The sequence below is a fragment of the Hypoxylon trugodes genome (assembly GCF_022578975.1).
Source record: "Hypoxylon trugodes strain CBS 135444 unplaced genomic scaffold F4822scaffold_7, whole genome shotgun sequence".
In the NCBI taxonomy this organism is placed as follows: Eukaryota; Fungi; Ascomycota; class Sordariomycetes; order Xylariales; family Hypoxylaceae; genus Hypoxylon; species Hypoxylon trugodes.
In genome coordinates, this window is record NW_026250022.1 from 2,132,012 (window position 1) to 2,144,964 (window position 12,953).

At 47.8% G+C, this 12,953-nt stretch overlaps 4 protein-coding genes across 4 annotated transcripts; 1 reads left to right on the forward strand and 3 right to left on the reverse strand.

Moving 5' to 3' along the window:
* Positions 1-4: 4 nt before the first annotated feature.
* Positions 5-1,272, reverse strand: F4822DRAFT_437997 (oryzin precursor; the record flags this gene model as incomplete). The annotated part of the gene is made up of 3 exons (XM_051462463.1): positions 5-480; positions 541-961; positions 1,015-1,272. 3 exons carry the CDS (start codon positions 1,270-1,272, stop codon positions 5-7), a joined length of 1,155 nt encoding a protein of 384 aa, XP_051312480.1.
* Positions 1,273-2,501: 1,229 nt separating this feature from the next.
* F4822DRAFT_444999 (terpenoid synthase) lies at positions 2,502-4,267 on the reverse strand. Its single transcript, XM_051463314.1, has 8 exons — positions 3,999-4,267; positions 3,883-3,948; positions 3,559-3,812; positions 3,342-3,498; positions 3,199-3,288; positions 3,113-3,146; positions 2,824-3,050; positions 2,502-2,769 (listed from the first exon to the last, which is right to left on the reverse strand). The coding sequence occupies exons 1-8, from the start codon at positions 4,151-4,153 to the stop codon at positions 2,700-2,702; spliced, it is 1,053 nt and encodes a 350-aa protein (XP_051312481.1). The 5' UTR covers positions 4,154-4,267; the 3' UTR covers positions 2,502-2,699.
* An 846-nt stretch (positions 4,268-5,113) lies between these two features.
* Positions 5,114-7,565, forward strand: F4822DRAFT_411020 (beta-xylosidase). Its single transcript, XM_051458817.1, has 2 exons — positions 5,114-5,204; positions 5,276-7,565. Exon 2 carries the CDS (start codon positions 5,747-5,749, stop codon positions 7,547-7,549), a length of 1,803 nt encoding a protein of 600 aa, XP_051312482.1. The 5' UTR covers positions 5,114-5,204; positions 5,276-5,746; the 3' UTR covers positions 7,550-7,565.
* A 62-nt stretch (positions 7,566-7,627) lies between these two features.
* Positions 7,628-11,200, reverse strand: F4822DRAFT_324739 (RNA polymerase II mediator complex subunit Sin4). Its single transcript, XM_051455523.1, has 9 exons — positions 10,918-11,200; positions 10,490-10,844; positions 10,176-10,440; positions 9,682-10,127; positions 9,412-9,631; positions 9,244-9,360; positions 9,080-9,193; positions 8,733-9,014; positions 7,628-8,677 (listed from the first exon to the last, which is right to left on the reverse strand). The coding sequence occupies exons 1-9, from the start codon at positions 11,097-11,099 to the stop codon at positions 7,707-7,709; spliced, it is 2,952 nt and encodes a 983-aa protein (XP_051312483.1). The 5' UTR covers positions 11,100-11,200; the 3' UTR covers positions 7,628-7,706.
* Between the last annotated feature and the right edge of the window lie 1,753 nt (positions 11,201-12,953).

The following is a 12,953-nucleotide window of genomic DNA, read 5'->3' on the forward strand; positions in this document are numbered from 1 at the left end:
GCCGTCACGACTGTCCGTTATACGCCAAGATATTATTAACAGACAACGAATCCGTCACAATATTCGCCGTCGCGAGCTTCTGAATGCGATCGCATAACGCAATCGGATCCTTCGCGCCCTCGAGAGCTAAGAGATAGGCTCCTAGACCTGTGATATGCGGTGTCGCCATCGAAGTCCCGGAGATTACGCCTGTGCTGCCGTTGTTCCATGTAGATAGGATATCCACGCCAGGCGCAAAGACATCGATTAAAGCGCCCCAGTTTGAAAATGAGGCGCGCGCATCGGATGAGTCGGTTGCGCCGACTGTGCATACTGTTGGCTCGGAAGCTGGGGAAAAGAGAGAGGCATCTAGGTTGCCGTTACCTGCGGCGACGGCTAGGAAGAGACCTGCTTTGACGGCGGCGGCGGCGGCGGTGTTGACGGATGAGGAGAGGATACGTAGGGCCCCGAGGGATATGTTGGCTACTGCCTTTCCGATTCCTGCAATTAACTCGTTAATTATGACCATCCCAATTGTGAAAAGGAAGGTGTGATATTCACGTTTATTCGAAGTAGCATCATCAACAGCCCACTGAAGCCCCGCGATGACCTGGCTGATCGCCCCCGATCCATCCGCATTCAAAACCTTGACCGCGACTAGATTCGCCTTCTTAGCCACACCATAAGTCGCAGAGCCGGTAGTTCCGGCTACGTGTGTGCCGTGCCCGTTCTCATCAGTGTCGTTTGTGTTGCCATCGACGAAGTTGGCGCCCCATTTGGCACGACCCTCGAATTCTGGGTGATCGATGAAAATCCCCGTGTCGATGATGTACGCGTATGTGCCCTCGCCCGCGGACTCGTCGTATCTGTACTCGGAGGTGCCCGGTGTCCGGCTGGAGATCCGTGCTAGACCCCATGGCGCGGCGCTTTGCGTTGTTAGGGATGCGATGCTTATTTTTGCGTCGGGCTCGATATAAGCTACCTATAGAATTATTAACCATGTCTGTTACTGAGTAAATTAGGGCTTAGACTCACTTCGGCTAGATCCGCGATCGAGTTAATTACATCGTCGGACGCGGAAATCGAATACCCGTGGAAATCGCCAATCTGGTAAGTGTGTTTAGGAGCTACACCACCCAAGAGTTTGGTCACCGAGCTGGCGATAACATCGGCCGAGTTATCGGGTTTGAGGACGGCAATCCATTTACCCGGGATGGCTTCACCACGTGCCTCTAAGATGGGTGCCGCGAGGGCAGCAAACGGGGCTATCAAAAGAGTGCCGAAGAACTTCATTATGGAATTAGGTATTTCGGTTGATTAGGAATTACAGTAGTAGGCAATTCAGTCTCTAACTTGATGCTGCCCGTGAAAAGTAAAAGGGGACAATACCTAAGTCTGGGCCGAAAGACTATAATTATTATAACGCCCGGAGAGAGTATTGAGATATGGATAGATAGATGAGGGAGTGAATAGCTCAACTTTAAATACGCTTAAGTTCAAGTGATTCGGTTGCGAGCTATTGTCACGAACAGGGAAAAGGAGATGTGCACACGACATGAATTCCCCTCAGCACGCAACCAAGACGCCCGATAATGCAGGGTCGGCATGGCATTGCAACTCTTTTCTGTCACGATGCATTAGGTATCGTATATCCCTAGCTATTCCATCCCGTCGTGACACTGCGTTGCTTGCTTAGACCTCCACTCACCCCTTTTTCGGGAAAAAACAGTTGAAGCTCCAAGCCGGGATAGGGTCGCGTCAGATGTGGTTCCCGCCAAGGTCGCGCCGGGTTCCCCTCAGAGTTCGAGTGCCGGGAACCTTAAGGATGATCTTAATGATAAAAATACTTCTTTTGGTATTTCTAGCGACGGACGTGCGGTAGTTAACCGTATTCACCCCTCACTCTTGTGGCGGTCATCCGGCGTCTTTTGATAACCTAAACACCTCAAGCTGTTAACTATTGAAGCTTATCAGTGGATTTCTCGTCTTTATAGTCTAGTTATGTTCATATAAAGTCATACCGCTTCTCCCTTCGACCCTTTTTGGGATAGTATTCAACCTGTATTAAAGATATTAGGTAAACAATCATAGCTGAAGAATTGGAGTATCTATGTGAAAGTCCAATCTTGATTGAGGATCTGTTTATCGTTCTTTTTAAGATGCAATATGGTGTAATACCTATGAGAACACTCGAAATTCTTATTACCATGGTTCTTGTCCGGATCATTAGATTAAAGACCCTTGAGGCCCACATATACAATATCCTTGAACGGTACCTAGTCAGCAGATACGACTTCATATAGTGCGCATATACATGATGAAGATAACGAGCATCAAGGAATAAGGTGGGGGTTTGATTTATACGAAGAGTTGGGTGAGGTCCGAGAGATGAGCACATCCAAAGTAAAGAATTGGACTCGATATCGAATGGCAAGAGTCACAAACATCAGTCTCAATCAGAGTTAGAAGGGGTGCATGGTGGTTTCTATCAGATGAAGGTTATTCTAAATATCTAAGTAGCTGGAGACTAAAAGCATGATTCTACCTGGGTAACTACATGTTGTGAAGACATGAAGAATACACCTATGTAAGGGGAAAAAAACGAACATCTAATATTTCTTAAGCTATTCAAACGCGTTGGTCTGCAATAATGCTTAGTAAACCAGGTTGAGTTTTGCTCAGAACTCCAGGTACCAAACAGATAACGAAATACTTGACAATCATAGAACCAGCTCAATCTGTCCAGCATCTGTTATGAAGTCGCAGACACCATACCGCCTCGCCTGTAAGCTGAGTAAGACGTTAGTTTGGATGCCATAATCACCATTAAGGGGTTGCACAAACCTCCACTCCAAGTTCCCGGTATTGATCATCCGAAGGGCATCGATGGCTTTCGAGACGGAATCGACCTCATCGGGGCCCATAGGAAACTTCGATAATAACGTGTCGGCCGCGCGATCAAACTCGCCAACGAGGATTTTGAGGTGGGCGAGTGACATTTGCACCGCCGCGTCAAGGTTATCCACTTGGGCGTAGAGTATGGCAATGGAGCTCAGCACACTCCCTGCTTTCTGTCGTGAAATGTCAATTCAAAACATTCATGCATACTTTCCCAAGATATTGTGCGACTTACCATCTCTTTCTTGAATGATACCAAGTCATTTACACTAGCCTTGTATCAGTTGTCTCTCTATATCATATGAAGCGCTGCGGACATACATCGAGTTGATGATAATAGTGGTCACCCAAAGGGTCTCAAATACCGCTGAGTTGACCAATTTGGGGGGTAACTTGGCTTGAGTAGCAAACCTAGTTTTCTGTCAGTACTCCCACCAATACAGGGCGTCGTTTTTGATACATACTCAGTGACGGCGAGTAATGCACCCATGCCACTCGTCAATATCCTCACCTCCCAGTATCTCTTGAGGCTGGGCAACTTGTCGCTCCGGTTCGCCTCTGCCTCAAGGACCGTCGAATCAATGTATTCTTCGAAGTGGGCTAACACGGTTCTTCGCTGCTCTATACGACAATCCGAGAGTTAGTTGCTAGACCAATGGTGAAAAGGTTCTGAAACTTTACCTTCATCGTAAACCTTGCATACTTCCTCGCCGATGCCCCTGAACCCGAGAATTAGAGGGTTGGTTATGGCCATTTTCTCCTCTGGTCCTGCTAAGCCGAGCGACTGGCGTACGAGAACCTTTGTATCACCACGAAGTCCTTCGGAAGCTTCCGGGTCAGGGGTGAGCTTCTCGACGAGATCATCCCAATAGGCGAACCAGATAATTAAGTCTATTAGGACTCGATAGTGATCCTTCGGAGTAGTTGGCCACCATCTACTTGCGTATCAAATTTTCTGCATTTTGGGGGGGCTGATGACCGAGGGGTCCGAAGGGGTGAACTTACGATGCTGTCAGCAAAGCTGGGTTCATATCATTGAATGCTCTGCGGGCTTCCTCCTTCATAGATTGTCTACTGGCTATCAATATACTTCCGAAATGAATCAAAGGGAATTTCCTTACGCAGCAAGCCGATTGTCAACCTCTTCTTTTACCTCTTGGTAGTTCTCGTTCACTCGGGATGGCCAATGTGCGAAAATCGGGCGTATGTCTGGGATAACGAGTTTTTGGCCTTTGAGCCTCTTCGCTAGAAGTTCTTTTTCGCTGTGACTAGACATACTTGCAAATATAATAGAGAATGTTCTCGCAAGGCGGTAGGAACGCGTTGATGGAGATATCTAGGTTCATGTTCATACAATCCACGAAGGGCACCGACATTTATACTGAAAATCATAGGTGACAATCTAAGATCTGATCGCATACTTTGCAGAGTAGGGAAATTTCGTCTCCAATATATTACCTGCATGAGGACGAGCTTGCTCCCATCGATCGCTGAATGGGCAGCGGGATAGTGCTTCTCGATCAACAGATGGGAAATGCAGTTCAGCTGTGCGTAATATAAACCTAGTCAGTAAGATGCGTGCTGAATGACATTGGACACCTCACGGCTAACCAATATCTAAGACGACGTGCAAGTTAACCATCTCCGTGTCACGTCTGGTTTATCAGCGAACAACGCTCAATGATGTTTCACAACCTCAAAATATCCATGAGCCTCTGATTAAAGTAATAAATATGTCTTAGTAGACGACGCCACCAGTCAGCACTATAGTTCTACGACAGAAGAATCGATATCAAATATCGGTATGATCTTCTGCGTAAATGAGTAACCCTCAAGTAAGCACCTGAATCACCTACCTAGGTAGGATGAAAGCGCATATAGTATCTCCCCTTCTCCGGGGCCCTTATGATCTAATGTCCGAGTCACAAAGTAGCAACAGCAGCTAGGGCGTTAGGTTTATCGTTAGATTAAACGATATTCTCTTCATAATGCTTGATAATTCTCTACCCACCTAGGTCCGAATTATTAGAGGTATGACGGATTTCGGGTTCGGTAATAAATGGAGTTTCTAGGGGGCGGCCAAGGAGTGAAGGCATCGTCGATGACGTAGTACAGAGCTCATCGGAGTAGGCCGAACTCGGTTTTCCGATTTCGGATCGGATCAGGATCGGATAAGGGCTGGCAAGGAGCTGGCCCAAATAGGACCGAGCCGCTGTATCTTACCTAAGACGCCCCTCGGCATCTTCGATCTTGTATCGCTACATATTAGTAATCTCGGGCTTTTAAAAACTTTTTCTGGATTTTCTCACCGTGGTACATATATAAATGTCGGTAACTAGACGGCAGCTAGCGGCTCATTCAGCTCCCCTCATACCTTTGCTAATGCGACAAACGACAGGGAGACATCCGGTGAAGACGTCAAGCTGCCTCGTTTGGGGACGGTGAAAGCTCCGCGGAGTCAGACTCGTCTCGGCGATAGCCTTGCTTAGGTAGTGGCTTGTCGCTCTAAGCCAAGCACCCTAAAGCCTCAAGCTTGGTTGGAGTCGTCTGGGGTTTTCAAGACATGCCTTCAAAAAAAGGCAAAGTCGACAATTTCTACTTTTCGCGGGTATACCACATCGGAAAAGGGAAATGGATTCGGGATCATTATCCCGAACGTGGAGTATACCAAGACTTGTTGTCTGTCTAGGTCACTACTTAGGTAGTCCTCAAGGCGGGGTTAAAGAGAACCATCACCTATAAGCCTGTCGTTAAGGAAATGATCTGAACTATTATAAGACAGCATGTCTCGCATCTACGTGAAACGTCCATAATTGACGGGCCTCAATTGGTTCACTGCCTTTCTAACCGGGTCAAAGGAGAAACAAAGATGCAACCGTTTCACTATTTGGTGTACGCCTTAGCTCTCCTCCAGCTAGGTGGAGTGTCAGCAGAGAACTCAACTTTTCAAAACCCGATAATCAGTGGATTCCACCCGGATCCGAGCTGTATTTTCGTGCCCGAGTTCGATAGTACATGGTTCTGCGTGTCATCAAGCTTCCTCGCCTTTCCGGGTCTGCCCATCCATGCTAGCAAGGACCTGATCCACTGGAAACATGTTTCCAACGCCTTCAGCCGCGCGGATCAGCTCCCGGGCATGGCTTTCCTGCCGAAAGCGACAAGCGGCATCTATGCGCCAACACTCCGTTTTCGCGAGGGTATCTTCTACCTTACGACCACGTTAGTGAACCAGCAGCTCCCACGCGTCAACGATTCACGATGGGACAACTTCCTCCTAACGACCGAGGACCCCTATACGTCTGACGCATGGTCCGACCCGGTGCATTTCTCTTTCCCAGGGTTCGACCCAAGTCCCTTCTGGGACGAGGATGGCAAGACGTACGTCTCCGGCGCTCACACCGCAGCTTACTACCCAGGAATCATGCACGCGCCGCTCGACCTAGAAACAGGTGAAATCGGCGAGATCATCATGCCCTGGAACGGGACAGGCGGTGCATCACCAGAAGCGCCGCACATCTTTAAGCGCGATGGGTGGTACTACCTGCTCCTCGCCGAAGGCGGGACACGTGAGCACCACATGGTAACCATGGCGCGATCACGCAGTCTCCAAGGGCCGTACGAGCCAGCACCCAATAACCCCCTGTTAACCGCCGCCAGCGACACTTCATCCTACTTCCAAGCCGTAGGCCACGCCGACCTGTTCCAAGACGCAAACGGAAATTGGTGGGGTGTCGCACTCGCAGTCCGCGCGGGCGGATCCTACGGTGAAGCGCCGTATTCCGCGAACTTCCCCATCGGGCGAGAAACCGTTCTGACGCCAGTAACCTGGGACGAAGGCGGGTGGCCGATATTTACGCCTATTTCAGGTACCATGTCCGGCTGGCCCCTCCCCGAAACCGCCGTACCTTCACAAGGCGAAGGGCAACTCAGCGACGCCGATGATAACATTACCTTCGCGCCAGGAACCCAACTCCCAATCCACTTCATCCACTGGCGTCTCCCGAAATTGCGGAATTATGTCGTGTCCCCACCAGGCCACTGGAACACCCTCGCTCTCAAGTCCTCCGTTCTTAACCTCACCGGTTTTGATGGGGACTTTGCGCTTGGTCGCGGCCAGACGTTTGTCGGACGGCGGATGGCCCACTCGCTCTTCCGGTTTCGGATTGATGTTGATTGGGCGAATTCGTTGATGAAGGAGGAGATGGAGGTCGGTGTTTCGGTGATTCAGGACCAGGCGCAGCATTTTGATCTTGGTGTTGTTATGCTTAAGTCTACTGCGCAAGGGAGTAGTGGAGAGGTGAAGCCGTATTTGCGGTTTAGAGGACACTCCGAGACGCCGTATCATGGGCTTCTAGGCGCGCCGAGCGAGGTTTACGAGTTACCGGAAGATTGGGCTGGGCGTAAATTGACGTTGCAGATTGAAGCTGTGAATAGCACGCACTTTGCATTCTCAGCTGGTCCGGCTGGTGACGAAGGTGAGCTACGTGTTTTTGGGTATTGTCGGGGTGATGAGTTGGTGCCGTACTACTCAGGTGTTGTTCTCGGAGTCTACGCAACTACAAACGGGAAATATGGCGAAAATGCATTTGAGACTTACGTGTCGAATTGGCGATACACAGGTCTAAAACAATTTACATCACAAGAAGATGTTGATGGCTCAGATAGAGGTTGATAGGCATTCGATGTATATAGTCCGTGTACGCGGCTACTATACCAATTCAAAAAATCATCACCCAATCTTCATTCTGACTACCAAATAAACTATTACGCTATCTCTACGTATCGTAGTATGGGTATATTAGCGCTCAGTCCCAAGCTAATAAACAAGTTTAGTTACGCCGACGTGTCTCTGGCGATAGAACAGCCATCCGACCGCCACAAGAACAATGAAATTGTTGGCGAAGCAAGAAAGTCAAGCCTGGCTTATTGTTGATCAGGGCAAGATCCTCCATAACGCTTGCACAACGAGCGCATCCTCTCCACGACGCTTGGGCCCTCGCAGCTCCTCCACTAGTACCATCAACAGGTTTCCTCGAAATTACTATCTTCTTGAAGAGGTCCACTCTCAAGCCCTTAGCTCGTCTCTTCTCTACGGCGCGAGGCTCGTCGTTAATCTCGAGGATCGAATAATCTCCGAAATATAGCTTCGCGACGTCTACGTGGGATCGGAATTCCCTTAATTCGTTGTTAAAGAATTTCGCAACGACAGTTACGAAGGACGGTGGGGGTGCTTGCAAAACGAGCATGTTGAGTTCGCAGTGTTGACGTCCGCGGGCGATAGCCTCTTGAGATGGTTCAGGTCTAGGCGCACCCGAATTCTGACCCTGTGGAGGTTGGTTAAGAACCGCAAGTGCTTCGTTGTAGGCTGAACGTATATCAGCGCCTAAACTAGCAAGTAACTTATCAAATTCATCAGCTTTGACGAGTGATGATGTACATCGACGCATTTTCTGGTATGCGGTGTATAGGGCAGCGTGAGCGGCAGCACGAGGATCGACCCAATTTGGATCGGCTTTTTCTTCTCGTTTCTCGTACCAGGTTATAGCCTTGGTAGAAAAAGAATCAAGAAGGGTAATACGGCGACATAATGCGGAAAGTAGACCACGTGTTGCCGAACATAATATCAGGTGTAAGGCAATTTCGTTCTTCGAGCGCAAGTACTCCGCCATCGGTTGAGATTGACGTTGTTTTAGGAGGCTCATAAACTTGGCGTCGTCAAGGAGACAGAAAAGCGAGTCGCATAGCCAGCAGAGTAAGTCAGTTGCCCACTTGACACAACCAGCCAAAGCGTTGACAACATCTGTTAAAAGAATTGTTTAGCAACGACACTACTATTTAAGAATAAGTAGACTTACCGGGTTCATCGAGTGGAGTCATGGAGCCTTTATTCACACTGATGTTGTTACTGGAGAGTGTAATCATGATAACTATGTTACGTAGATTTAGAGCCACCATGGAGAGCTTCCCCCAAGCTTGTCGCGGTTTGGAATCACCTCTCCATCCTAGATAGTTACTGATGCTTAGGCACATCTGCAAAACACCGTTCTTTATTAGATGGTCGTGTGGGGCATCTTCGGTGTAGTCAACGGTTATCTTCATCATTTGCACCATGGTTTTCACCCACTCAATCGTAAAGGCTGGTTTGATGTTAGCTTTAAGGGTTTTCCGAGTCTGTTACCAGTATGTGTAATTCTGGTCTTACCGTCTTTATTGGCGAACTTCCTGGCTACGGCTAGGATATCGTCTATATTTGCACTATGAGATGCGGCTTGCGCAGTTGATATGGTAAAGCTGGCAACCAGGGCAGAAACCTGCGCTAGAGAGATGTAAGTCATTTGATTAGTTTCGGGTTGTAAAGGGCCATACCATCTGTCATGGACTCTGGATTTGCTGCCGTATAATTGATGCTATGCCATTTCACTTTACCGTCCTCGCATAGCTGAACTAAAGAGAAGTTCGTTGGCGAAAGGGCTATTTGAAGGCCTAAATCGCTAATTAGCTCGTATAGGAAGAATTTCCAGGGAGGAAACTGACATGATGGCTCTCCATTTTGCGAAAACCCAGCGTCATGGATCGAGTTAATGCGATCTAGATTTGTCTCATGGTATAATTCGGCCATGGTGAATCGATCTCGGTATTCTACACTACCATCGTTATATGTGAAACAGAGAACCTTTCCGAAATTGGTGAGTTCGACACCCATCACAACCTTGTTGATAGTTATGGGGTCTAACTTTTTTAGTCTGCCACTATTCTAAGGTAAGGGTTAGTAAAAGGGCTTATACAGTTATAGGTGATTCATACCGGAGGACTGGAGGTAGTACTGTTCCTCCTAGCTCCTAGCTGTTCAAATGCAGAGTTGACAGTCTGCTGTTGGTCTGAAGAGAGTTCCCATCGGTCAATAATACTTTGTGGTTCGTGGGAGTATGGTGAATGTGGTTCTGGTATGAGAGATCGCACAGTCAGGACTCCCAACGGGGCCCACTCTTTTGTTGACCCCTTAAGTATTGTAGGCAGCATCACGATATGGCTGATTTTTGGCATAGACGCGTCAAGATGGAGATCTCTAAAGCCAGGTTCAAACCAGCTAGTTACTGCTACGTGTCTCTTGGAGAGTGATGGGCTAAGTTGATAACCGCCTTGAGGAGCATTTTGCCCGGCCTCGGTTTTGGGAATGCCCCAATTGATGCCAACTTGGACGACGCGCAATTGTTTTGATGCGGTTATCATACCGATCATGAGGGTTTTTGCTACTATTGTTAGCGGGTTCCGTCCAAAGTCTTTCTCGTCCGACTTACTCCTGTCTGAACATATTGCAGCATGGGTTATCATATCATCTACAATTCCGATATTTTCGAGTTCTAAGGTTGTTTGCTCGATTTTACCATTGCTCTGGCCCCAAAACATCTTAAGTACGCCCATTTTGGTAATACATATAAGGGCTGACTTATTTGGATGTGGATGCCACGGGCCGGTGCTAATGATAGGTGTCATTTGATAGTTGTAATTGTTTCCATTGCCGTTTCTGACAGCTGGCGCATAGCACGGTGTGTATGGGGGGGACTAGCAAGCGGTTAATAACGTGTATATTGAACGGGGTGTAGATACATACCCTCGGGTTTGCAACTGGAAGGTTTTGGAGCCAATAGGTTCCCACGATGGCTTGTGAATCGTCGACGGGATCCTCCTCCCATTTTCTAGAAAGAGACGGTCGGTTGAGATTCGCGTTGAAATTAAGGATGAGAACCCTCCCCACAGCGTCGATAACGGCGAGCTCTGAGTTGACGGGACCCCAGGTGAGATGAACGAGGGGACCACCTGGGAGATTTGCCCATGGCGCGATAGTAGTGGGATCGCTTAGGGCAAAAGCAGCATCCTTATTTTCTGCACGAATGTATCTTAGTTGCAGGGCTTGACCGTCTGGAGTGAAGGAAGCTATGGTGCCTCCTTTGGACCAGACTAATTTCCTTTCAAATAGTTAGATTCATCATCTAAAATAGGCATTGGCAGAAAGGGAGATGGCGGGAGGGGAATAATTACTGGCAGCAGCCTCGTTCACTGAGCTCATCTAGTCTCTGGCGCAAGCGTTTACTTGCAGGGCGTGGAGGGAGAGAAAGGGGTGCTCCGTCGCCGAATAGATCGTCAACATCGTCTAAGTCAACCTGCATGGCTTCGCCGCCCATAGCGTTATCCAAGATAAGAGGCATCTTGCCGGACGTCATTAGGAATACGGATATTAAAAATGATGCGATTTAATGTTTTGGTAGGGTTGGGGATTCGTTGCAACTTTCTCTATGGCCTGAGCTTCAACGTCGGTGGTGGTATCCTATCCGCATCCATACTATGATTGATATGAGTGGACTTCATCCAAAATCTGTGAGTGGCTGGCTATTTCATATGAAGAGAATAAACCAACTGTGAAAACTCATATTTGGACAAGCAAGCTATACGTGAAGAAAGAGCAGCGTTTTAATTCTAAAATTCCAACTCGTAGCACAGACAATATCGACATTACCACGAGTGTTGGACGTGTGAAAGACAGTGAACAGTGCGTACAATTACATAAAGAGTTTAGTTACGTGGTAATCTTATCTTACATAATCCGCATATACAGTACGTACATTATACATGGATGTACCTTGTGGATCCCGTTTGTGGTTCGCGACTCGCCGCCGATTGGGTCCTCCAAGTTTAGTTCAAAGGGGGACCGGGGGTAAAAAGGGAGGTGTGGGTCTCCATGCGGGCATTACGTATTGAGACCAATGTCAGATCCGATCCGCCATCACTTCTAAGTTGACCTAACCCTTTTTAGATGAGGCTTGAAAGCCAACCGGAACCCTTATGAACCGTGCACTGTGGCTCGGTTAGCTAGGTTGTCAGCCTCAAGTTCTGGGGCATGAGGCACATTCTTATTTATCCCTGGCAACCACGGAGCAACGAGACTTGGAACTTCTAACTTTTTTAAGTATACGCAGGGTTCTTCTCCCCCTCGGTCGCAAACGCAACTCCTCCCTGATATCCAATTATTATCAATTATTATTAGCCCGCCGTTGCATTGTTTTGACCTAGGAAGCCGTCTCTGCAGCCGGTGACGAGTCAGGTCAACTCGGATGTACCGGCGGATGCAGTGCCGTAGCAAGCGGGCAAAGATTGTCACATCACACTCGCCTCGATCTATACCACCAAACAAACCTATTGTCCATACTTCCATACTTCCATACTCCGAAGCTCTTCATTAGTGACAAAAGGCGTCTGCACACGTCAGATGTCAGACTTTCCCAGCTATGCATAGAAGTGAACTAATCAAGCAATGGGACAGCCACTTCGCATTTCTCGGCAATACAAGCCAGGATCCGGAAAAATTATCTTTGTTTCCTTTTGAGAAAAAAGAGATGTGCCGCAGAAAAGAGGGGGTAAAGGAAGAGCGGATTTTCTCATGATTGGAATTGTCGGTGGGCGAAATTGCCTTGTTCGAATACAGCAAGTAACGTTTCGAATCAAACATCACATACCAATTGATTTTTGACGCCGTTTTTTCTTTATTTACCTCGCTACCTTTTCTTAAAAAAACATGGTTTAGTATTAGTCCAAACGACGCTATATTATTAGCGAAATAGAAATACGGCCCATCACTCATCGAGAATTAAGAATTAGACAAGCCGAGAATACTTCAGTACTACATACATATATACTCCAAAAAGGTACAATTATTTTTAAGTTAGAGTTAGACTCATCATCATACAAAATAGCCCACATAGCCTGATGACCTTACCTGGTCTGACTTGGGTTTGCGCTTGCGCTTGGAACTTGTTGGTTTAATAAGCGAAAGTTAAAAAGAGGAGTGGAAAGAGGAAAGAGGAGAGAGCGAGAGAGGAATTAAGGAAGAGGAGCCCGCCGCCTTGTTCGCTCTCACTCTCACTCGCGCTTGCTTGCCCTGTCGGATTTCTATTGCACTTATTGTGTGTTCCGTCCGTTCTGTCCGTTCCATCTAGGTATAGACTTCTTGTCCCTCTTGTCACCTTTTTTCTCCAACCTCCCCGACAAAAAGGTCTAGGGATTCCTTCCAATTTTCCACC